At 41.3% G+C, this 27,013-nt stretch overlaps 2 protein-coding genes across 2 annotated transcripts in view; both read right to left on the reverse strand.

Annotated features, from left to right (window-relative positions):
• SERGEF (secretion regulating guanine nucleotide exchange factor) overlaps positions 1 to 6,878 on the reverse strand; it is a 154,527-nt gene extending 147,649 nt beyond the window's left edge. Inside the window, 7 exon segments of the mRNA XM_013130036.2 lie at positions 1,027 to 1,089; positions 1,395 to 1,508; positions 2,593 to 2,653; positions 4,008 to 4,102; positions 4,422 to 4,577; positions 5,277 to 5,415; positions 6,822 to 6,878. Coding sequence (XP_012985490.2) covers positions 1,027 to 1,089; positions 1,395 to 1,508; positions 2,593 to 2,653; positions 4,008 to 4,102; positions 4,422 to 4,577; positions 5,277 to 5,415; positions 6,822 to 6,845 — 652 coding nt within the window. The 5' untranslated portion in view covers positions 6,846 to 6,878.
• A 2,640-nt stretch (positions 6,879 to 9,518) lies between these two features.
• On the reverse strand, positions 9,519 to 18,833 carry TPH1 (tryptophan hydroxylase 1). The gene is made up of 10 exons (XM_005153281.3): positions 18,702 to 18,833; positions 17,556 to 17,739; positions 16,073 to 16,173; positions 15,330 to 15,397; positions 13,644 to 13,840; positions 13,033 to 13,168; positions 11,865 to 11,991; positions 10,665 to 10,760; positions 9,997 to 10,130; positions 9,519 to 9,693 (listed from the first exon to the last, which is right to left on the reverse strand). The coding sequence occupies exons 1-10, from the start codon at positions 18,819 to 18,821 to the stop codon at positions 9,519 to 9,521; spliced, it is 1,338 nt and encodes a 445-aa protein (XP_005153338.2). The 5' UTR covers positions 18,822 to 18,833.
• Positions 18,834 to 27,013: the final 8,180 nt, after the last annotated feature.

Consider the following 27,013-nt stretch of genomic DNA (forward strand, 5'->3'; position numbering starts at 1 on the left):
TATCTTTATTTAGAGTACTAATTAGCTAAAGAAGATTCTATTTGCCATTATAGTCTTCATTAATCACACATACACTCTGCATCACAGAATTCAATATAATTTACATCTTGGAACATCAACCCATACAACTAAACCTCTGTACATCAGCATAAGCAAATACTCCAGTGCTTCTTGAATGACAACAAAGGTACCAGATGGCTGCCTATTTGCTAAGAACTTGTTCCTATAAAGTCTGGCAAAGACTTGTCTTCATAAGGTTCAATATGATTTCCACACTTCAAAACTGTAAGATTACAGAAGGAAAAGCTATTCTGTTTCCCCTTTTCCAAAAATCCTTATTAGACTTCCATTACTGGATACTCAGTACTCCAGCATGGAAGTACTGCCTAAAGATCAAAGAACAAATGATAGACATTATGGAAGTGCTTAAGTGATTAAAGCAACTTCCTAAAGCTTTAAATAAGACTTGTGCTCTCATATTGCTTTACACAGATTTGCTCACTGTTACATTAGAGCCACCTAAGACAGTTCCGGCTATTTCACGCTCTTGAACAGCACAGTCCCATGCAGAGGCATTACTTCATGTAAAACAAGGATAGCCACAGCAGTCCTTCTTGGAACAACCACTTAAGCTTTCTCCATGTGCAAACGGTTGCACTGGTTCCAGTGCTCAATCATCCAGAGTTATCCAACTGCAGCTGCAGCTCCAGAGACTTACCCAAGCATGTACTTACACAAATCCTTTCAGAGTTTCTAATCATTAAGTATGAGCCCAGACCTTTACTTACTCATCAGGGCTAAGTCCAATCTCAAGAAGAAACACACAGAATTCAGATAATTCAAAACATTAATTTAAAAAAATAGCAATAATAAAGTTCTCAGAATCCAAAGTTATTACAAAATAAATCAGAACTAACAAGGCCGGAGCAACTATTACCAGTCCAACCAAAAGCAACAAACATTTCCAAAGCACACACACCTTTACAGGCCGAGACAAGGACTTCCACTTCTGTACCTAAGGCCTACCTGTGAGTGACACTGAATCACAGGAGCCTGCAGCAACTGCCTTCACCTTTACATCTTCCAGACCTAAAGAAAAATTAGTCTCAAAATCTGTAGAGCAGGAATCATTTTATGCATAGATATGCATACAAGTATAACAGGATGACGATGAATTTCATAACAAAAGCCTCTGCTTTTTAGCCATAGACAGTACAAGACTCTCTACCATTTTCCCCCATAGATTATGATCTCATATGCCCATTCTATCCTTCAAATACTTCACTATATGGTTAGAACACCAAGCAGCTTTATTACAAAAGGATGCTGTATATCACTCCCAATTATATTTCTGTTCTATCCACCTTTGCAAAGGAATAAGATTCCTGGATTACCTGTTACTTCACAAGGCTCCTTTGCTGTCAAGAACAGGGGGAGGGTTTTCTCTTTGTGTGCACGCTTCGCCCGAGATGCCATGCCAATTCCCCACTGAAGCACCAAACCACTCTCTTTCCAGAATAAAGACAGGTAGAAGAGATTAAAACACATCAATGACTAACAAAAGCACTTAAATCACTAGTATAAGCTCACTGCACTTTCTTTGCCCTTTTCTTCATGCTTATTTGTTTGGGCAGTCCAGCACACTGACGGCCTGAAGTCACTTTTCTCCTCAGAAAAATGTGACCTAGCTCTGAATCAAGATGTTCACTGAGCACGGAGCTCAGGGAAGCTTAATTCCCTTAATTCATTTAAGTACCAGACATCCCACTCTTCTTCCAAGCATCTCTTTTAATCTCCAGCTAAATTCCACTACCTAGAATCCATATTAAAGTTCATACAGAACTACAGCCAAATAAAAGAGTGCATATAGTTTGTTGCTCCTCAAATTTAACACAACCATGCAAATTGGAAGGGTTTGATTTCTACAGTTATTCCACGAACAAACTCAAAGTCTCCAAGAACAGCAGGAGAAGTATTTAGAAGTTATGACCATCCCAAGTATACACACAGCAGTGGGTGAGTCAGAGGACCAGGTTTCTCAAGGTGCAAGAGTGAAATTGAGTAGATCCTCTCCCTACCCTCACCTACAAGGTTCATTGTTGCCATTTTTCCAGGTGTCAGTTTCAAATACACCATTAAAACTGCCACATTTCATTTGCAGTTCCATTTTGAAACAACTTACACAAAACAAATCCATTATTTTGCATATCATAACGAATTCAAAATCCTCAGAAGATATTTTGATGGACCAGAAACATTTTTTCCGGAAGCCTCCTTATGTGTTTTTGTTTCAGAACAGGACAAAAGAAATCAGGAAGTTTTTCATCCATCAGAAAATTAACTTAAACCATTACTCTGAGGTACTGAAGAGCAGCTCTTCACCACCAGTTTCCACAAAGATGATTCTAGGATGTTTATTATTCACGTTAATTTGTGCCAAAATCTTATACTAAGACTTTCAGGAGTATTTTTGTTGTAATACTTTAAGAGAAGCTAAAATAAATATCTTCTTTCCCTCCCTCTCCTCATCCAAGCCATTAAAACTCCATTTCATTTGTTAATAAAATTATATTAAAACTATAACATATTTACCTGTAGCAACAAGAGCATGTCTCAGACCTGCAGCAACATCCACCACTTTCTCTTTAAGAGACTACTCAAAGAAAAATAGAAGAAAAAAGTATTTTAGTTGCTTTTTGCATTTAGTGCCTCTTGTCACAATGCATATCAACATTTTGTATCATAACAGAAGTACATTTGGCCAACAAAAAGTAGTGGGAACATCCTCCAATAAATAAATAAGTAAAGCAAAGCAACTGTACGTACAGTTTTGTAGCAATAAATAAAAGGCCAGAGTAAAAAACTTCACATAAAAGAAGGCACCTTGGCAATACAAGTAAGTTTATTTCTTAATTTTAACTCAGTGTTCCTCAAGAATTACACCAAAACATCCACAGCAAATACTGGTCACAAGCATCTACAGATACCACCATAGATTCGCAAGAAAAACATGAGTCAAGAGTCCAATCTTCATAATTTACAACTGAAAGTACTGGACAATGGAGAAATTAACATCTACTTTGCCCATCCTATTTCCTTGGAAGCTGACATTGTTTGGTAAATAATGGAGGTCAGCTAAGATGCCAGTCAATGTACTTGTCAATTCCTTTATATGTAAACTAAACACCATCTTAATCTCAAAAGTGATAAAATTAATATTTATTCTCTTAAGTCTAATTTTCCTGCAGCTACATAAACATTATTATTATTATTATTATTATTATTTTGGGGGTGATCAAGCTTATTTTTAATCTAACTGCTTTTTACAGCCAAGAAATAATACTACAGTCCTCATTTTGGGTGAAGAAACTCTGACAGTTATAAATGCACTCAATAAACCAAACACATACTTAAAGGACAGAACTGCTGCACAAGAAGCACAAAAGCGATAGATAAAAGAACTGGCATAGCTAACTCTGCTGAACTCCACTGTACAAACTGGGATTACTGTTTTGCTTTGAACTATTGAGCACAAACCTCTAACAAGGTAGAGTGAAGGTACATACACTTTACATAGCAAAACATACCTAGTATCTTACAAACTTGAAACAAAACTTAAGTTAGAGAAAATCTGCACAGTTTCACTACCTTTAGTATCACTTTATGTCACCTCAGCATCAGATTAATTCTGCAGATGTTATCAAAATACATTATAAAATGTTAGAATCCCTAGTGAAAAAGACAACTTTATTAGAAGTAGGGAACTTCATACAATAAAAAAAAAAGCCACTTCTGGCTTATAAGCCATTTCTGGCAATAAGAAAAGGTCATTTCTGGATCAATGACCACCTTTGGTTCTTTTTTTAAATTTACTGTAACAGGTAGGCTTTATAAAAAATAGTTGAAGAGTCTAGCTTAAAGCCTACTGACATCAGATGGCCTTTGTAAGTTGCTGGAAGCAATATAAAGTGCAGAGCTCTGAAGCACAATTCCTTTCAAATCTTTACCTCTATCTTTTGTGGAATCAAGCAGGGACCTGAAATTTGAGGAACTCCCAACTGTCCAAAAGAGTTAGACCCACAGGACAGAACTAGACCAGATCCTGCAAAATGAAGTGTTAGAGACAAATCAGTAAAGCCAAGAACAAAAGCTAAGCACTCCAACATTATAACAAGCAAAATATCTCAGCCACTTAACTCAGAAAAAGGTCTTAACATGTCCCATTCCAAAGCCCTATAGGCTTCTGATCTTACACACACTGTTCAGCAAAGGTTTAGTGGGATACAAAGAACATGGAGTAGCTCTATTTGCAAGGCAAAAAATGTGACTGCCAGTGTGTCACACAAGCAACAGCAATGTGGAACTTTTAGTGTGTTCTCTACATGAAGATATTTCTTCAGCTCTTAGAAAGTCAGATTTACCTACTAACATGATTGTGAAATCCCAGCCACAGGCAACTTGTTTTACACAAAATCCAGATAGGGCAGTGCACAAAGTAAAACGTAGTACATCTTCTCTGTGATTCAGTCCCAACTGCCCATCTTTGTTATGGCCACATACAAAGAGCTCTCCCGCACCTGAAAATAAAAATATATAAATAAGTTAAATTCACATTCCACTGCACAAATTAAAGACAAGTGTACAACCATGAGATCCTGTCACAACTAATGCCAGTGGTTATGTGTCATTTTAGGCACTGCAATCAAGCAAAAAGAAACAGTTACTTCTGATGCATCAGAACCATCTCTGAATAAGTATGACTATGCAGAGTTGGGTTTGTCAAGGGAAACAATCCACACGGAAAGACAGGCGCCTCTCACTAAGATGCATGATGTGTTTTTTTATCACATTCACATCTGTCAGTATCCTTTCTTTCCCATACTTAGCTATGGCATACAGCAGAAACTTTCCAAGACCAGATGCTATGTTCTGCTCCTTACCTTACAACTTCTCAAAACTTAATAACATCCCACTTGACTCCTCTCCCCCATCCCCCCATCCTCAACACAGAAAAACTGGCTACTTTTATGAAAAGCAGTTATATGAAAGAGCTTAAGAAACAGTCCTCACATAGCCATAAAATGGCCACACAAGATGAGCAAAACAGGAATTTCCCCAAACATTGAGCTAATTGGCAAAGGAGGAACCTGTTTTGCAACTAAGAATGATACTTGCTCAGAAACAGTCCTCAGACAGGTGAAAGCACCAAACCAACAGGGAAAGAGGCAAAAACATGTTTGGAAATCACACATTCCATGCAAGTGCAATGTTTTTACCAGTGATAACTGCAGAATGTCCCCCTCCTCCAGTAACACTTTTAATGTCTTGACATTTGCAGGAAACATCTTTCAGTGCCTGAGGTACCAGCACATCCTCTTTATGACCAAGACCGAGTTGTCCATAGCTGTTCGCACCCTTCAAATGCACACAGAAGAACAACACATTGTTTTTAAAGTTAACAAAAAGGTACACATCTGCTCCTAAGAGCAAACGAGGGGTATGCCACTGGGTAACCTGCCAGCATCTGCTCCTGAAAATCCCCCAAAACTGCAGCCTTCTTTCTTATTGCTGTCACACAGGAACCCCAGAACTACAGCCCAGGCCCATCCCAACTTTGCTGCCTTTAAGGCTGCCCCTCCAACCCCACAATTTTAAGAAACATATTGAACTATACCCTGGTAAGCCTTCAGCTCCAGATGATCAGTTACTAAGGATGAAAGCCTCATTACCAGGATGATTACCACCTGGTTAATGTTACTGATTCCCACGCATCACTAAAATCTTATTCATGCCAATGCTTTCTGGTAATCCACCTCCAAAAGAAGATTAGGAAGACATGCTACCTTGTTCTAGAGCCTAAACAAGTAAAGCAGAAACACCTACCCCTCAGTAACTCTTTCAAGTGGTCAAAATGAAAATATACCAATTATAATAAATTTATAAGTACACAATTATAGCCACTAAACAAATCACAGAAAGCCACCACAGACAACCTGGTAAGGTGTTCTGGAAATTCTTAGCCAATTTAAGCTCTGTGAAGTGTCCAGCAGTTATAACATAAGCAACCTCCATTCACAAAGGTGGATTCAGTAACCTTCATAGCCCACACGCTACAGTAACAGCAAAACTCAACACCCACATTGCTCCTAGCTGGTGATTCCCAAGGGATGCAGCACCTGGTGTATCATGAAAACACACATTTAGCAATAAATGTTTTGTACCTACAGAAACAATGATATCTTAGACAAAAACACGAGGCTGCTCTCCTCAGCCCACAGTTAACAGATGGATGAGATGTCAGGATCTGAGCTCAACAGGCAGATCAAGTTGTTCTCTCATAGTCACTACCGGTAGTAGACTGTTTCAGAGCACCTTACTACTTAACAGACATAATTCTTTTCAGAAGGCATGTCACAAGCTCTCATTTCAGCCTATAACTCGCAATAAATGTTCAAGTCTTCAAAAGCAGGCAAGCTAAGATAAAGTGCAGAAAAAACCAGGTGCCTGAGGAACTGACACACACGCTTACCCCAGTGCCAGCACACCCATCTCCATTTACCCTTCCAAGCCTGACGGGTTATTACCAAACACGCTTACCGCAGAGCCAAACCCGTGCCTCACACCTCAGCAGCGGCAGCAGGGAGCGAGCACCGCCCCGGTACAACCGGGCTGTTATAGGGGAGGCAAGAGAGGCGAGCGTGGGCCAGCAGCAGTGCGGACGGCCCCGACCCTGCAGCAGCCCACGGGAGGGTGAGCAAGCACCGGCCTCCAGCGCCGTTACCTCACAGCCGTGAGGCAGGAGGTGCCGAGCGCCCACTTACCCACGCGAAGAGAGAGGGCTCCATGCGGCCATCGGCTCCCAGCCCTTCGCTCCGCGCCTCAGGCCAGGCAGGAAGAGGCTGCACTGGGGCGGGCTCCGGCTGGGCCCCGCCTCACACGGGCCTCGGGGCAGCGTTCGCACGGCTCCGCCTGCCGAGGAACGCTTAGAGCCGGCTGCGGGGAGCAGCTGCCGTCCTCATGGCCTCCCCGGCCCCAACTCGCTCTACCCCCCTGGTACCTTCCAGCTCCGGCTGCTGCCCCGCACGAAGGACTCCCCAAAGCCCAAGCGCCTGGACCTGCCGGCGCTGACAGAGCCCCACGGGTGGCGGGGGGCACCCGACGGAAAACTCCTCCTCAGCGCTCACCCGTTTGAACAGGGGAAAAAGACTAAAGCTTTAAAACATGTGAGGGAAACAATCCTCAAGCAAATATATACCGTTCTGAAGGGAAGTAAGGCACGTGTGTGGAATCTGTGAACCACAGTATAAAACATACAAAGCCTTGGTCAGAAGTGCTTTGTGTTTATTGCTACAGTGCTGAAGGGGGTTTTGCTTACAATAATTAACAAGTCATTTATTTCACTGACATTTACAGCCTCCACCCTCGTTTAAAATACTGAAATTATTACTGCTCTATATTGCTAGATGGTTTGGATGTGTGAAGCCAAGCACAGGTGCTGTTAATGTTGCAGAAATGCATGTTCTATCACTTAAAGCAGTTTACTCTTTTTCTTCTACACAAGTGCAAATAAAGGTACAATAACTTTTTCCAAAGCATTCAAATTTAGCTGCTAATTTATCATGTATTTTCTACTTAAGATGTATACACTGTTCCAAGATTTGAAGCAACACAGATCTATGTGGATTTCAACAACAAAACAATCCCAACGATTTTTAAAATGCAGCTGAATAGTAACTGTTACCACAGAAGCAGACAAAAGAGATCCTCCTACTACTGACTTGTAAGATGGTTTGTTTAGAAAGACAAAGCTCCTATAAACTATTTTGAAGTGTAATGTAAGCCATGAATGCTGTAGATCATATTTCTACATCTTGTTCTTTTTAAGAGTTAAATGTGTTAACAGACACAGAAAAATAAAGTAACCTAGACTTGATTTAAACAGTGAACATACTTGGACTTGCTTATGGAGCAGATGTGGCCTACTGGAAGGTATAGTAAACTCGAACAGATTTCCAAGCACAGAGGCTCATGAAAGTCCTTTCAAGTTCTCAAAATCCTGGACTAGCACCTACAGCATATTTAAGATTTCAGCCCATTTTTCCAGCAACCTTCACAGCTGCAAATTCTGGATTTCCTGACATACCTATGAAGAATCAGTGCTTAGCACGCTATTAATAAACCCTTCACATCACAGGTCTTCCATTCAAAGGTGTTATATCCTGTACACATTTAATCAGCAGGGTCAGCGGAAACAGCAGCTCAGCTGGCACAGCTTTGTACAGCTGTTCACAGCTTTGTACACCTGAAATAGTGAGGCCCTAAAAACTGGGAAGTTTGCTACTACAGGACAGGCAATTCAGAAGGACACTGCTTCCCACCACTTGTAAAGTGCTCTGTGGAATTAGATATCCTTTCTGCTACAAGGTAGATTGTTAGTACATTCCTAGCCACACAATTCCTGTGAAATTCTTGGGCTTTTACAATTCCTGGGAAATGCTTGGGCTTTTCAGTTATCATGTGCTTGATAGGGAATGAGGGTGTTCAGGCCTAGTAAAGAAGAAACAGAACATATCTTTGACTCTGCAGGTCAATGAAGTGACTAAGCAATCAAGAAGATATTTATTCTTACAAAAGGCAGACGAGGCTATGAACTCTGGCTGCCATTTTAAACTTTGATGTTATTTTAGAATCAATTAAGCTATTTTTAATATTAAATTGTAATTTGGAAATGGTTTGTGCTAAGTCGGTACCTGATGGCTATATTTTTTTACTAAATTAATTCAATCCAAAAAAAAGGCAAATTATATTTCTGTAATGAAAGACCTTCCATCAGGTGCAATAGCAAGGACAGCAATAAAAATCCTGGCTCTCTGAGCCAATGGTAAATATCCCAAAATAAACAGACTTAGGATTTCATGCAACAGCTCTGTATCTCTGCTTTACACTAGAAGCATCTGCAATTCTTTGGGGGCAAGAATAATCCTTCTAAAAGCAAGATTCAACCCCTAAATTTTATCATGGTGAACCTCCAGCTACTTGTGTTCTGATGTCTGTGTCGTAATCATGCAAGTTTTAAACTCAGTACCACAGAGTTAGAAGCACTGATTACTATAGCTTCTCTGCTACAAAGTCTGCAATACTATAAAATTAGCATCATAGTACTAGAGTCAGAAACTGACATTTCTCTGAGGCAGATTACTCCATTATTGCCTCATAATCCACTTTCTGCAGCATCTGATCCTAGTCTTGATCCACAGACCACATTTTTTTCCAGTCTTGCAATTTCTCTGCTCCCCACCAACTTCTCAAAGGCAACTCCAGGCGTTTTTTATCCAAGGGGGAGGGAGGAATACATTCTATAAGGGACTCTACACAGAGAAACAAGGTAAAGTTATTATCCTTATGGGCCATTCACTCTTCCATTTGTAAATGAGAGTTCTGCATACAACGCATTACATGCCTAAAAATAAAACAATAGGGAAAATAAAGACTGCAGCACCACACTGCTGACAGGGATGTTAAACTTCCAGGTGCTTGCCCATCTTGCTAAGGGCATCACTGACGATGTCCAGCTCATGACGTAGCTCATTCACCACACTAGCAATGCTTTTCGTGTCTTTAAGGATCTGCACACTTTGAGTATATGGATTGTACTTCACACCAAATGGACGCTTGATGGTTTTTGCAAACTCCCTATTCAAGTAAAAAAAGACAGGGAGTTATAAACAAAACACAAATGCATCCTCTATATGCAGTCAGGATCAATAATCACTTTTCTAAACTATTTGCTTTCTTATAAGTAGTTGTAATTGTTATATAGTTCATTATCTTTCCCACCCAAGTACATGGAAGACCAAGCAAATGCTTATCTCAGCTGTCCAACCCCATGAAAACTAATCATAAAACTATGATAAGAATAAAAGGGTTTGGTGCTGCTACTGAGAAATGCATGAAATCAAAACCTGCTTTTATAAACAGGGAAAACAAAATCAGTACCTCATCTTTTCCTTTGCTTCTTCAAAACTTTCAGAAACAAAGTAAACCTCCTGAAAAGTTGTTATGAGGCATTCTTGCTTGCAGGTGACCTTTGGATCAAAAGGCTTGACTTTGGCACCACCAGAGAGTGAGTGCTGGTATCATGTGTTGTCATGTGTCAGAGGAACATTACCACCCAAAGAATCCATGAGGAAGATGACATGAAGTACAGTGAATAGAAAAAGATTAAGTAAGACCATATTTAGTGCATCACATCTTAAACTTCTTATCTGCAGATGAGCACTGATTAAAGCTTAACAAATTAGTATCTCTGAAGGTCCATATTCTGTCAATCTGGGTCAAAAAATAGATTCCTCAGACACAAGGCTCATCTGTAAACAGTAATATTTTCAGAATCTGTTTAAACAAGGAGAGCTTTATTCTGAAAATAGCTACTTGGAAACTTATGTTAAATACCAATCATCTAGTGCTTCCTGCAAAAGATATGGGAGCTGCTCAGCATAAATCCAAAAGCAGAATGTCCAGTAAGTATTGCCACAGAGAATTTTCTTAATGTCTAGTAGGTATCTAGGAGTTTACAAAAGAGCGATTTTTAGAATCATACTTCGTAAAAAACAGAGAAAACAGTGACAATAATAAACAAAGAGGTAAATAAGCAGTATTCTTACCTTGAGTTCACTAATTGAAGAAAGCAAGCCAGCCCCATAAACTCGTAGCTGTCCCTCTTGCTTGCACAAGCCAAACTCTACAGTGAAGAAGTAGCACTGAAACAGAGAAGGGAGTAAAACAATTGAGCTTTCAACAGAGATGCTGTGGTGAACTAGACTTGGGCACTTCTATTCATAGGTAGTATCAAACAGCTGCAAATATCAGACAGTAATCACTCAGTTATCCTTCTCAGATATTCTCAGAGGGAAGTCAGAAGACAGAAAGTTGAAGAACCATTGGACTACATGTTTCTCATAAGATTGATATTACAGGTCAGCTAGAAGCTGTTAATGTCAGTAGGAACACTGAGATGTAAATCTGTTTTGAGGAATATGGTCATGACATGGCAGCTTCAGCTTAAAAGAAACACTGGATAAAAAGGATCTCTGAGTAAGTGAAAACATCAGCCCATTACAGTTTCCTTCTCATTTGCTTAGTGGCCTATAAACAACCATAGTTTTCCTGGATTTCTGCAGGTGTATGAGGAAGAACACTATTTTCATAGATGGCTTAGCTCTGCTCCCACTGAAGGTAGGAGAAATTTTAACACTAGCTACAACAGGTGGGGGAAAAATAAAATTAAAAACTAAAAAAAAAGCAAACTTATATATATATATAATATATATAAAGATATATATGTAACCAGCATCAATTATTTTTTCATGTAAATAAGGAAATAAGATTAATTTACAGTATTTCAATTTCTTGACTGAGAAGTATCTAATGCTAGCACACACCACATTCAGTGAAAACACTCTATCATTTCAATCCATTCTACATATTAAAGAAATAAATTACTTTTAAAATCATTGAATCATGTTCCTAGCAGTAAAAAGATTTTGTTTGGAAGCAACTGACCATAGAATTTCAACCTATAAGAAGTGATCTACCACCAGAAGCTTCACACTTACTTGACAGCCAAGTGTATAAAAATACCAGTCATAGCAATCTTCAAATGTTTGTTTGCTTGTTTGTTTGTTTGCTTTTCCTGGTATGGAAAATTGTTACATGCTCTAAAGGCCGAGGACCAGTGAAACCCATAGTTCTAGTAACTGGTGAGGCTGACATTGACATGAAGCTCCTAACATATTTGATGGAGTGGGATCAGCCTAGTAAAGCACAAAGCTTATAATGGGATCACAGGGCACTCAAATACTCACTGTTGCCAGTTTTTGGACAGCCTCATCTGATGCCCCGAGTGATGCAAGACCAATTTCCTGGGAGAACTGAGCAAAACTGGGTTCAGCCAAAAGAGGGACATGACCTAGGAGCTCATGGCAGGTATCACTGGAAAAAGAAACAAAGAAGTCTCATGACCCGTCTGTGGATCTGTGAAAAAGCAACACCACCGAACAGATACAATGTCTTCTATTGAACTATTTAATATCCAGAAGACAGAAAAGTGTCAATCACGTTTATCTGAAAGCAGCAGAGCTGGTGTCCTGGTTTCAGCTGCAACAGAATTCATGTTCTTCATAGTAACTGGTACAGAGCTGGGCTTTGGCTTTAGTCTGACAATGACACTGATAACACACCAGTGTTTTAATTGCTGCTAAGTAGCGCTTACCCTAAGTCAAGGACTTCTCAGGTTTTTATGCTCTGCCAGTGAAGTTGGGAGGGAAAGCAGCCAGGAGAGCTGACCCAAACTAGCCAAAAGGATATTCCATACCACAACATATCATGCCCAGTATATGAACTGGGGAACCCAGCAGGAAAGGGCTGATCTCTGGGGATGGGCTGGGCATCAGTCAGCAGATGATGAGCAATTGTATTGTGTGTCACTTGTTTTGAGTTTTACTCCTCTCTCTCTTGATTTCCTATTATTATTACTGTTGTTGTTATTATTATTACATTTTACTTCAATTATTAAACTGTTCCTAACTCAACCCACAGGTTTTTACCTTTTTTCCAATTCCTGGAAGAATTCACTGGGGGAGAGTGAGTGAGCAAGCAGCTACATGGTACTTACTTGCCAGCGGGTCAAACTAACTCTGCATAATCTGTACATAAACTTGAATTTTCAAATGAAGCTGTCTAAAATTAAGACTTGAGCTCCACATTTATAAGGAGTGTGTATTTAACTCTGCGCACAATGACATGAGTAAGAGTTCTCCAATAACATGCTGTACTTCTGAAAATCCTGTACTTATGAAGGTGGCACTTGAGCATGCTAAAACTTCACTACATTCAGTGTGAAAGCTGAGTCTTCAGCACCTTAAAAATAAGTTTTCTTGCTGGTGCTTCTTGAATGGCTTTTAAGTAGCTCGGCTCTGGGCAGCAAGATTCAAAACTCACTCTCAGATTCTCCCCCAGGATTAAATGACTTACGGTTCTGGTGTATAGAGAGGGTCCGAGCTGTGTCTAACATATTGAGTGCAGTGAAAAACTCTGAATGCTAATCCTGCCAAGAAGTCTCTGGGCGACAGATATCCAGCAACAGGGCGGATGGTGAAACCTGTGCGCTCTGAAAAGGAACAGAGAAATTGCACATTAGTGTTGAATTGCAGTGTTGTCACCTTTCCTGCTACAACTGAGGTGAAAGCTACACCACTTCCTTGGCTCAAGAGCATCTGGGAAAATTAGGCACTTTTAGAAAACTTTGGCCTAAGCTTGGGAACAACCAACATTTAGTAAAAACATCCTTACCTCTGTGTCAGTGGATTTCCTACAGTTTCATACCTAGAGCAAACACAGTACAGCTGGGTGTCTCTTTAGCCAACCATAACAGTCTCTTCAGAGGTAGCATTGCCCCTCAAATGCCACCATTTGTATGTATTCAAAGTGCAGTACATTAAAACACAGGTGGCCAAAAGGCTTCTTAAAGGACCCAAATGAATACAAGCAAAAGAGACCAAAGGAGTTTTCTTGTGCCCACGAAATAGCAGCATGATTTGCAATGGACCTTAGTTCTTTTTTGTGTAAAAAAATTAGCTTGTTACCCTTCAGGAAGCGAGACACATCTTCCAGCTGGGGGATATTGTCTTCCCTGTACCCACAATATTTGGTGAGCAAGGGTAAGTTTTTAAGGTACTCTCTGCAGGCATGAGCTGGGTAAAGCTTGTTAAGCTCTCTGTACACAGTCCCCCAGGTCTTGATCTCCTCTTCAGTGAATTCAATCTTGGGAATTGGGTCACCACTACAAGGAGAAGAGGAAGAAATGACATTCCTTGCTAAACAGCTGACTCATTTACCTACTATTAACATCTACACAGCTGCAACACCTGGTCAAGGTACATTAGACACTGTCAAATACACAGTGAGATCTGGTCTATGCCCTCTAAAGCTCTTAGTCTAAGGGCTTGCTTTCTTTCCCACCTAAACCAATTGACAGGAATCTTTAAGTTGACCTCAATGGAGCCTGAAAACTGGTTCTATAAATAGTTTTTTAGGTGTTTAATGCTAAGAGTAACCTTTAAAATACCTGCATAGCCTTTACAGCTCCAGAAGCTGAGAATACATCCTTTTCTCTGTTGGACTTCTCTGGCTACAGTTACTTTCCATTACCTTTTTGATTTGTTTTAGAAAGAGAATTCCCTAAATTATCAATACATTGCTTGGAAGCAGCTACAATTACACATTATGTAAAAGTCATATTATGTAGAGGAGATAAGCGTTTGTCTGAACATATTAACTGTACTCCATCTTTCCTATTTAGCCCATGGCATCTTGACTAAAGTGGATTATAGCAAGGATGTGACCTAAAGCTCACTGAAAGCCATGGGAGTGTTACACTGAGCTTCCACTGCCAGCCAGGTAACCAGTATGGCAAATGCTTGCCCAAGTGAATTTCTGTTAACAGTATATTGACAGTAACCAGCTCTGTGGTGTGGTAACCAGTTGCATTAATACACAGTGCAGCAGAGCTCTAGATACACACACCATTTCTAGGTATTTTCCAATAGAGCAACTTGGTATCTTAATTCAAGAAGCCAACAACAACTTGAAAATCATGTTTGGAAAGAATTTATAGCACAAGGCTATGAACATCTTACTGCTTTAAGAACTCCTTCCCCCAAGCAGCATCACTAAAGACAGAAGTTCTTTAAGGTTTTGTTTGGGTTTTTTTTTTTTCACAGAAAACTTCTTATCTGCACATCACATACACTAGTTTGAGTATTAACATTTTCCAGAGAGTTTACACTCAGTGGTCAATGGGCTATATACTGGGGTTTGCCTCCCCTCCCTCTCTTTTGCAAAGAACAATCTGCCCTAGTCAAGTCAGTAAGTCCTGGCACAGGCAGCTGTGCATCACGCCTTGTCCACCCTCTTCCTTTGTTGCACCCATTTCCAGAGAAGTGGGGAGGGACCACAGAATCCAAATGTTCCACACTGCAGGAAGCCCTCTTTGGCACTGCTGCCCATCTGAGTATCAGCACTGCTGCAGGTGCCACAGTGGTCTAGCAGCTGTGGCCCCAGACTGATCAGACCTGGGGAGCTGTAAGATGGCCTAGATCTACTTTTTAATCTCGTCTTACATCTCACTTCATTTCACCCCCTTGACTCCAGTTCCCAAGTTAAGCATGTCTCAGTGAGATCTGAGCCCAGGAAAAGTGAGCTCTCCACAGTCTACTCTGCTATTATCTCAAGGCACCCAGAAGGCTTATTGTGAAAGAAGTCAAGCTTACTGTTTGTAGTTCATAGCCAGGTCTGCAAAATACTTTCTCCTCTTACGATAGACATTGTCTTTGAAACCCTGGTGAAGGGAAGGAGAAAAATGAAGTTAAATGAGTTTCCAACAAGCTGTAGTAAATAAATTAATTTAAAACAAGACACTTGAAAATTCATCAGTTGAGAAATATAAAAGTAAAATGTGTAAGAGGACAGGGCAGGAACCTCATAGCTCTAGTCTGAAATGTTTAGTAACCGTGAACTAAGCAAATACTCCTGCTCAAATTAAGAATTATATACAACTATATATTCAGTAGACAATGATTCATTTTAGTCACATCACTATTTATATAAACTATATTACTTGCTTGATAATTCTAAATTACAGAACAAAGTTTCCATTTGCACTGCCCAAGTCCCAGTTTGTTTGCTCTAATTATAGTGAGAAAGCAAGAAAAGGAATCAAGCCTGCCTCACAACGGCTTTTTTAATTTATTTATTGACTATTTGTAACCACTCTGGGCCCATACTTGAAGCCCTCCAGTCCTCGCACATGTGAGCCTTGCAGAAAGGCATGGGAGCTGAATTCAGTGACAGCCTAGGAAAAAAAGCCCATGAAACCCCCAAGAGAAGGTGCTCAGACCCACAGAGGTGCTGTGGAGGGGAAGGAGAAGAAGGAGGAAAAGCAGCTATTTTAAAAGTAAGCTCCACAAAGTACATTTTCACTATGGATTGGTTTTAGGGAATTAAAAATACTCACTGGATGGTCAGCATCCAAATCGGACCCATACATCAACACTCGGTTTGCACACTTATCCAAATCTGAGATCTTCCTCGGAAACCAGGGAACATTCTCCATGTCTAGAGAATGCATGGAATCCACAAAGTTATTAATAACGCCAAGCATAATGCGGGAGGAAATGCTACTTTCAAGTATGGCTATGGCGGTTAAAGGCTAAGTCTATAAATTAAAAGCACATGAATAAGACAAGGGAGTCTACTGCCTATCTGGCACCAGCCTACAGCTCACACTTCCTCCTCTGTCACTGCCAGTCTGCCTACAGAGCACATCCAGTTCCAAAGCATCCAGGGAAAGGAAACAGTTAATATGGGTTTTCTGCGGCCCTTAACTGTTATTACTGTTAGAGTAGCATCTAGAGGCTCCTACTGAGACAAGGCCTCCTTGTGCACACTGCTGTGAATCTTCTAGGGTACAAAGTGCACAAAGAAACAGAGAAGTGATTTGCCTGTGGTCCCTGAACAGAGTGGGAGCAGCTTGAGTCCTCCCATCCTGCTTGACTGACCAGGGGAACTAAACATTGCTCTGTGGTGATGTACCTCAGAAGCATCTGGCTTTGCTAAGGGGCTTGTGGGGGAAGAGGAAGAGCAGGAGGCCCTGCAGCCTTTGAGAGATACTTCATTACAGTTTTGCTACTGACTACTTTTACTTTGTTAAGCCTAAGAGTTTTTAGCCAAGCTCTAGGCAGAGCAGTTAATATCCTGTTTTTCTGCCCCATGCTCTTCAGTTTTCTTAGAAAGGACAGAGAGAATGTTTAGATTGAAAGTACTTAGGGCTAGACTAAACCATTTTTACCCAAGAATGCCAGTTTTCACTTTCCCCTACCTACCAGCCTGTGACAAGCACAATGTCTGACAAATACATGGGACTGACTTCCAGCTGCCCTGAACTTTAGGCATGTTTTTAACTAGAAGTAGAGGTAAAGATGTGAAGCATCCCAAAGTTAAAAGGCACCTCTTCCACACTCATGTACATAGCTGATTATGATGAAAAGTGATTAAAAGAAAAAAAAAACAAACAAACTAGAGCTAAACAAGGAAATGGCAGAATCCATCTCCCACTCTCACCAATGTCTGAACTGGGATCTGCCAGTATTATACCTCCATGATCAAGGTGTACAGTCACTACACACAGGCCTGTGTGGGTGCAGGAACTTCTAGTGATGCCAGTTGTGCTGTACTGTGAAGGGACAGAAGCACAGCTAACAATTTGCACCCAGGTGTCACCTAGGAATACATCCTGAAAGAGCCTGTATTCTTAAATGACACCAGCCAATGCAACCCTGCCCATATCAACTAAACTACACTCATTCACAACACAGAAGCATAAACCTGGTAGCTATGGATTGAAAACACTACACAAATGCAGTCATGGACACCACAAAAAGATTCCCAACTAACACACCGAGAAGTGCATTTTCATCAGAACTGCCTTTTGTACTTACCATCTTCCTGGACATTGAAGTGCTCTGTTGGGTTCATAGAGACAACATTGAAGTGGGATTTCAGGAGCTGGAAGATCTCATTCAGTTGTTCCCTGTTACTGTCACAGTCCACAAAGATCTCAAACTCCGAATTCCGTCTCTTGGACTTCCGTGACTCAATGTGTACCAGATTGACATGCTTCTCCTGTTTTGCAAGAAGCAGTGTTTTCTAACAAACTAAAAATAACTGTCTGAAAACTAAAATTTGGGCTTTTTTTCAAAATACTATTCTACTGCTATAGACTGCTCACCACCTTTGTGAAGCTATTTTAGTTAATCGTGTCTCTTGGTAGCTGTTTGCTTATTGGGGGGGGTAGTTTGATGTTAAAAAGCCTTTCATACAGAAGAAAGTGACAGAGAACCTGTATTCTTTCAATTTCACTTATATTCAGGAAGCACAGAAAGACACAGTCAGGAAGTTTAAATTTATAGACCTTTTTCTTTCATTGCTCCCATAGGAAGCTGATTAGCAGCTGGGTCTGGGGAAATTCACCATATAATTATCTCACAAGCAAACAATGGATTTAAAAGCAGTAGTTTTCAGGGCATAAATTACTTTTATTTTAAAATTTATTTAATCAGATGTCTTATATCAGGAACACAGAGAAAACCTGAGGCTAAGACATGCAGGGCCAGATGGCAGAGCACTGTGGCACTGCACATATTCCTTGTGCCTACCGGCCCAGCAATCAAAGGGGTGCAGTTGTGCCGCTGCAGCTCCTCTGTCATCCTCAGTCTAGCTAGGCAGGGTGACATGGGCACTGGCCTCACCCCAGTACAGGTCAGCACCCCAAGCGTCTACCTGCCATCAGCTGGAGCTTCAGACCTGCCTTTTATATGCAGTAGAACCAATGAGTGCCAACCCTCTTTTCATGATGGGAAAAGACAAAACTCTCTCTCTTTGGTCAGTGCAGACGATACATTTTGTGAAGGATTTTAGCCAACCAGCATCTAATTTCCAAGGCATAAATTTGCCTTCCTGGGTGATTTTGGGTACATAGTGGGAGCCAGGATAGGAATCACTTCCTTAATAAATGAATGTAATTAATTCTAATGTGTTCCAAAACTATCCTTAAAATTTAAAAATACAGAGCAGCTGGTACCTACCTGAAAGAGTTTTAATGCTTTCAAAAGACCTCCAACTTCATTCTTCAAGGAAAAAATGATAGCTGCTCTTCCTCTTTCAGATGCATGGTCTTCATTCTCTTTATTATCCTCAATCATCATGTAATTTGATTTATTTGACTAAATGCAAACAAACAAAAAGATCTTTCTGAATGGCTAGTAGTGCAAAAAGTGTAGTTTTACATTCCAGTTTCTCTTGGGATAATATTGTGCTCTGACTGATCAACCACAAACAGAAAGGTGCCCATTAAATCTTTACACAGTAACACTAGACACACATGGACTATGTGAGAGCTGAGGTTGAAATACTGAGATTTCTTCAGTTGAATGATTTTATAGACTTCTTTAGACATCCTCTAGGAGGCAGAAAGTGTTTTCAAAGCATAGCTTTTAACTAGCATTGGTACTGGGGGGGGAGCTGTAAGATAGCAGCAGAAATAAGAAGTTGAACAAAATACTTGTTAGCAAATTCACTGAAAATTAGTAAAGCGAAAAAATCCAAAACCCGCTGAATATAGACAGGAAAAGCTGGATCAGGATTTAGTAGATCAGAACTAAAAAGTCATTGCCTTTCTCCCACTATGTCACCGTAAAGCACTGTTTTACAGAGAAAAGAGACAACCTAAGGAGACAGTGTTGTGCTGACCAGAATCTGATGACTATAAAGATCAGCCACAAGTGAGCTATTCCATCTGTTAGGACCCCTAATTCACACACCAAACTCTTATCATAATCACTCAAATCACACACTAAAATTTTCAGGCATCCAACACTATAGGACCTTGTGCTTTTGTACCTTATTAGTGATCACACTCCTGACTGTGTGGAAACCAGTGGATATGATAGATCATATTCTTAGCTACTTGTAGCCAGGCCACAAATAGAATCATAGAATAGTTAGAGTCGGAAAGGACCTTAAGATCATCTAGTTCCAACCCCCTGCCATGGGCAGGGACACCTCACACTAAACCATGGCACCCAAGGCTCTGTCCAACCTGGCCTTGAACACTGCCAGGGATGGAGCATTAGAAGTAATACTGAAACAATTAACATGAAAAATGCAAAGTAAAGAAAAAATACAAAGCCTAGAAGCAGAGGCTGTGTCTCATAAGTATTCAAACCTTGCAAAAAGAAACAAAAACTCTGAAGTTTCTCAAGGAGTCAGTAAGAAAAAGAGCAATTGAAGGTAGGTTACTGCTATTTGGAATTATTTTTTTGTTTGACACAGCTTTTCAGGGTATGATTATCTGGTGACATTTTCAGAAAATGGAAAGAGCAAAAATCAAAATGCAATCAAAATGCAGCAGTTCCACTGATTCTCTTCTACAGTCTCTCCAAATTTAATCTCTTTAAAATGGATAATGCTGAACAACTATTTCTATCTATAATAGATAGGTTTAAAAAAAAATACAGATTTTACCAAAATGTTCCCATAAGAAGGTAATCTGCCTAACAAAACAATTAAATTCATTTTAAGTCAAGTGATTTACAAGGCAGATATTTGATGCTGCTCTAAGAAAGGTTTCAAGCAGCTTACTAGGTGTGAGCTCTTGGGGTGCCAAGGTGGTATCCTATGGCAGATGTCTTGCTCCAAGCCCACTGATGCTCATAGAAATATCTGTATTTCTGACTGGGTCCCCACCTAGAACGAGTTGTCACTATATAATGAGCCTGGATGACTGTGTCAGTACATCACACTGTTTCCGATCCAGCAAAGCCACTGATCTCTATCATATTGAGTTCAGACATCAAATTCTCTGCTAAAAGTATGGGGCAGAGCCCAATCCAGGTTCTGCTGAGCAGCCTGCGGGTCTCACAGCTTGCTCAGTGAGTGTCAGATCAGGATCACAAGAGCCAGGAACTGGCACTGAGCAAGGATGCTCCAAGCAGAAAAGCTCCACAATTACCTATAGCATATTGGTTGTTTTCTCAAGTGCAGAGATTGCCATTTGTGTGAGCCAAATCCTATTAAGATGTTACTGCTGTAGAAGCAGCTGGATGCAAAGAACCCTCCATTAGAAATTGAGCCTGTTGATAGCCTGTTTGGCTATTTCATATATATACAGCTATATGCAGCATGTTGGCTTGATTCCACATTCAGGATCATTGACTCAGGACAAGATCAGCTTATGAGATTTGGCATAGTTGCCATGCAATGTCATATGGTGCACAGCCAGGACAAACTACATGCACTGTAGACTAATGTTCTTTCTTTGTATTTTGCTAGTTCAACTAACACCGTGTTTAGGATCAGGTGACAGCCTTTATGAATACATTTAAGAGACCAATAAAGAAAATAGAACTCAGTGGGTTCTTACATTAAGTCCTAAAAATGATCCCTAACTTAGGAGTTTGAAAAAGATAAATTCAGATGACTACAACACCAAACCCTCACCACTTGAATCTTCGACCCTACACCACCAATAAGCTTTTGCTTCCAATTAAAAAAATAAACTGAAAACAAGTCTGCATTAACATAGCAACCATTCTGGTGCAAGACAAGGGAAAATGGTAATACAAAACCAATTCCTCTCCTCAACCTTCACTTTGGCATGTGAAGGCTGCACCTTCACTGTCATTTTATTCTGTATCTGTAACTCAGCTCTAATCAACTCTGACACTCTTCCTTTCCATGGTAACACATTGGAGCTTTTTGGGGGGTGAAGGGGGAATTAATATTGCATTTATGCTTGTTATTATAATGATGCAATTCATTAACCAATTTGTCAGCAACCTGGCTCAAGTCTTAATGAAAGTACACAAACACAGGGATACTCTAGAGCCCTTATTTAGATAGATACCTACGTGTCCTGTGGTTAAAGATTGCTCCTTTCAGAGCCCATAGCAATTCCCTTTCTCCCCCTCCCCAGAGAATATTGATAGATATTTGAGGGTATTTTTGATATTTAAATATCAAATATGCTCAGATTATTTCATTATCAAATAAAAATATTTGATCCTATTTTGTGCTTTAATTCTGTATATTAGTGGATAGCCAAGACCTAAAGTTATTTGAACATATTTGTTTAAAGGAAATTATGTTACAGCTATATATTGAAGACCAAAAAAATATTTTTAAAAATGTATTTGATACAGATTGCCATTAATTGCACTTGATAGAAAGTCTTAACAGGCATTTGATATCCTCCTCTCTCTCTAAGTAGCTGCTTACATTCTCACTGTCCTTCTGACACACTTCTTAGTAGGGAAAGATGAAAACATGATCTTGAGTAACAATGTCTAGATGTCATATTACAGGGAAATTTTTCAACCATACCAAAGGTCCTCCTTAGATTTAGTTCTCAGACACCAAACCTAAAGCTGTACTGAACAGTTTATTCGGCTTCCAAATATTCGAGGGATATGGCTGACAATCTCTTGTGAAACTTCACTCCATTACATCAGTATTCTTGTTTTCACAAGGACTTTTGCTAGCTTTATGAACTGCATGGGATCAGTAACTGCACCCAACATATAAGATCTAATTTTATCTGATTTTTGTCTGATGTACTACATATATTCCCCCTGTAACATGAAATAATCCCATAGTGGGTTTTTTTCTGGGCTGTATCACACTCTCTGGCTCCTAAACAATGATGCACCGGAAGTTACTTTTGTTCTACTTTAGTTTCATCTACTTGCATTTGAATTCTACCACTTTCTTTCCCCCGATACAGCAGCATCATCAGCCCCATCCTAACCGCAGCGGCACTGAGCACTCCAGCGGTGCCACAGGAGCAGCATCTCAGGGCATTACCAGTTAACCGGGGCAGAGATCTCCCCTTACCCCCGAACTCACCTGTCCAGCGGCCTCCCGCGGGCACTGCGCCGCCTCCAGAGAGCAGCCGCGGCCGGGAGCAGGGTGCATGGCCGGACGGCACCAGGACCAGCAGGGCAGGAGACGGCTCCGGAACCTGCTTTATGGAGGGGGCGAGGGCCGCCCCTAATAGCCGCGGAGGGGAGGGGAGAGGGGGGGAAGGAGGCAGGCGGGGGAGGTCTGCCTGAGCCGGCCCTCCGAGTAACCCCTGCTGAAAGGTGGTTATTCAAGCACTGTTCACGGAGCAGGGATGCTTGGATACAACCACCCACCATCTCTGCATCCCCCCAGAACCCCGCACAGAGGTGCTTTCCCTCTTGAGTTACCCCTCCTTGGTCGTCTGAATGAGGAAGATTAAGGGGAGGTGGGGGTGCAGAGGAGACTAGGTTTTTGTGGGTAACGTTGTGGGTGTTGCAGCTAACCCCCGTGGGGCTGAGGAGTCAGCATTTGGATGGAGGGAGCCTGACTACCTTCATCGTGTCCACACAGCCTCCTCCCAGCACCTGTCCTCCTCAGTGAATTGATATGTGCTCTGCCCCTGCAAGAAGGAATGCAAACCATGAAATCAATGAGAGGTGGTGAGGAGTGGGTCTGCAGCAGAGGGTAAATAAGCAAACTTATCTATGAGGCTACAAAAGCACGTACTACAGAGCATAGTCTCAAACAGAAACACAGAGGGGAGATGTACTGAGTTCTTAACTAAAATTAACAGTGTGTTTGTTGCTGTGAAAATAAATTGCAACAAATTACTTTTAACTCCTGCTTGTACAGGAAGAATAACTACATTTCAATCAGCAGGAAAACAGGTATTTGCATATCCTGTATATAGTTATTTCCTCTATAGCTCTAGATAGATGTCTATATTTTAGAAACTATAACAGTTTTCAGACTCCAATAAGCTTGGTCCTCACTGTCTCCTCTCAGGTCAGATTTGGCAACATTAAGGTAAGGGGATTTGTGATACACAGCAGGAGAAGCCAAAATGTTCCCCAGGAACCTAATCCCTTTGAGGCTTCTAAGCATTTGGTGGAGGTGAGACTGATAATTTTTTGCTGGGCATGGAGCTGTCCAAACCCAAAGACTGATCTTTCTTTATGTTCCTTACAAACCTGCCTTTCAAAGACATGCTCAAAGAAGGCAATGACCAGCTTTACCCTGATTTACTCAAGTGTCTGAGAAACCTGCAGTATTGTTCTCTTCAGTGCCTAAGATCTTGAAACCTTGAATACAGCTAGATCTTATTCCCTGGTGTAACCCCAATGATAAATTACACTGATTAGGCCAACACGCAGGCTAACATCTAACTGAGGCGAACACAGTCACACTTGCACTGACTGACGTCTCCAATGATGTCAGTGTCTTCCATCTTCCTCGATGAGACGGAACTTCAAACAATCCTGTTTCTAAGAGGACTGAGGGTGATCAGCTAGCTCTGCCCTTCAGTCACAGCACAGGACTGAAAGAGCATGGCTGTAAGTGATGACATAGCTGGAAAAGCCAGTTTGTTCCAGTTTGCTAATGGGATATATTTCATAAACAGATACTTCAGTTTTCCCTTCATAAGGAAAATGCAGTATTTATTCACTATATGTCTTAGCTCAACAACAGGCATTGCACTTCCTTCTTGCAGAAGAGATCTCCCCATCAAACAAGCTGACTCAAAAAGCAAACAATTCATAGGGCCTTTACCCAGAATCTTAAGCATACGAGAGCCTGATATTAATAATGAATCTGTAAACACGAGCATAGTAAAATATTTGTGATACAATATGACTAAATCTGTCAGGTTTTCCTAACTCAAATGCACCAATAACAAGAACTAACACGTCAATCTGGTTTTAATCCTCTTCTAATTACTCACTAAGGCAGCCCTCTAGAAGCTTTTCCACTGCAGGTAGGCATCTTTTTCTTTCCAGAAATCTGGACTCAGGCTGGTTTTCCAGCACTTCCTGATCAGTCCATCCTCATAGCAGCCAGGCTGGGATTCCTGTGCTTCCTTTCTGTCAAAATGTTGTGCTCATCCTTGATCACATTTGAAAGAAAACACAAGATACGATTCTGACTGACATTTCCTCAGGCACCAGTTGTGTTCATCAGTTGAGGTCACTTGAACGGTGAATGCAGGATTATTCTGTTTACTCTTACTCAAATCTGCTCATTCCTCGCCTTCAAAGGCTAAAATCTTTCGCAAGATACATTAGGAAAGCCAGTTTATTCTTGGTGTATAGATACGGGTTATTCTAGTGTTAAGGACATGGATGTCCTCCCCTACAGCCCAGAGGTGTAACAATGCTCAAAGAAGAGTCAGTCACCCAGGCTCATTCTGACACCTCTCCCCAGGAGACAACAGAAGCAGTGGCTCTGTTAGCATCTGCAGGTACCTGAAAACACAAAGCACAAGGAAGGGCACAGGACAGTCCAAGGGGCCACACCAAGACACAAAGCAGTGAGGCTGAGTTTAGCAGAAGCACATGAGCTTCATGGCACACAAGAGTCATGAAGGGGATATAAACCAAACTGCAGCTATGCTAGATTTAAGGGCACTTCCTACCTCTGAGGCCCCAGTTTTATAAACACACAGAAGTGTCCCTGCCTCCCTTCCTTGCCCGGTCACATCAAATTTAAGCAGGAGCTTTCTGGAACACTGGTTATCCCTCCCCTCATAACTAACACTGCAGAGCCTGTGGTCAGCTTGGCCTGTAACTGCTGACACAATGTGAGCAGTACAGGAACAGCCAAGGAAATTTAACCTAGTATAAAATTAATGAGTTACATAAACAGATAACCAGCATGCCCAGAATTGGGGGGGCAAATTAAAGCTGATTCTCTGGATTAGCAAGAAGTGCTTGCTCACCACAGCCAGTGCCCTGTAGTCTAAAAGAGCAGAACCACAATGCATGAACTGACTCAATTACAGTTTCCACTGGGTGCTTGCTAAAGCCTGATCTGCTGCTCTCCATGGAGGGTCTCCACCTCCTGTGAATCTCCAGATGGCTTTATAGAACTGTTTCATTTTCATCCAGATCAGAGATTTAGGTTTGCAGGGCTTCAGAAAACCATCACTCTGCCATGAGCACAACTGCTGCTTAGGGTTTTCACAGCAGGATACTTCTGCCATCTCCCAAAAGCTGCCAGTCTATCCTACCACCTATCCAAGAACAGCAACTTGGGCCCCTCACACAGAAAAGAGCAATATGGCACAGCAGAACCACCGGCAGCCAGGCACAGAGTGCAACGCAAACAGCAATGTGCACAGGTGCAACTCCACTCAACCTGGAAGGAGGCAGCACAAGCAAGGACTGACCCGGAACTGTCACAGACTTGGTTTGCAGAAGCACTGAGGCAAAGATGCCAGAAGTTTTCTGTGGGACATCAGAAATCTTCCCAGACCCTGAGATGGACGAGTTCTGAAGGACAAAGACATAGCCTGGGACCTATCAACACCGCAGGGAAAGAGGCCTCTCTATCTCATGACATAAGGCAATACAGTGGGGCTTTTTAAGCCCACAGGAGATTTCTCACATACAGCCTCTCATACAGACAAAGTCCTCCAGACAGATAATCAGCACCTGAGGATCGAGTACAGGTCTGACTCTGCTCAAAAGTGGGTCAAACTGATCACACATTTTGCAAGACAGCACTTTGCCATGTGTGGCTGCCACAGAACCTGTTGCAATGGCACAGGGCAACTGTGATAGCAATCACCATGAAGGCTACAAGAGCTGGCTTTCAGTTGCATTACTCCCTCATAATTCCTTGTTAAATGATTCCTCAGGATCCAAGTGGTGTCCCATGTTTTCTGGGCCCTTTGCTGGAGTAGCTCCAGGAATGTCAAGCAGCTCCAAAAGAAGCCACAACTTTATTCTTGCCTCCCAGCTGCTAACTCAGAAATGACTCTTCCAGGTTTTTTGGGGGGTTCTGTTTTGTTCTTCAAAGCAGGAACTTGACAGCAGAGCTTGCAGCCTGACAGTGGTGCTGACACTTGTGGGTACACACTTGTACATAAATGTTCTGGAAACTTTGGTTTTAACACTTTTCAGCTTAAAAGGGTCACACCTCCAGACCTTCCCCTCCCTAGAGAGCCACACACTAATGGGACTCATTTTTCACTGTCTGTGAAACGAAAACCTTTGCTACTCCCACTCCCAAGTTTGCCTTCTAAAGGTTATCAGTAAAATATGTAGGGACTCAACTAACCTGACCTATCTTTCCAGACACAGCACAAGTCTTGTATCCACCAACACTTTGAGGAAGCTGGTCTGGGACAGGGGGAGAAAGACAACAAAAAGTAAACCTGGTATAGTACAGGGACTGCTGAGTGCTCCAGCACTGAGAGAGAAGACAGAGGGTGATCTTGTTCAACTGGCAACAACTGATGAGGCAAGAACCATGGAAAGGCAGGTCAGGAATTAGGGTTTTAAATCTTATTTAGGGGTATTAAATCTTACGCTGAAAGGTAAGATTATCTACCTGAACA

The sequence above is a fragment of the Melopsittacus undulatus genome, chromosome 4, assembly GCF_012275295.1.
Source record: "Melopsittacus undulatus isolate bMelUnd1 chromosome 4, bMelUnd1.mat.Z, whole genome shotgun sequence".
Lineage (NCBI taxonomy): Eukaryota > Metazoa > Chordata > Aves > Psittaciformes > Psittaculidae > Melopsittacus > Melopsittacus undulatus.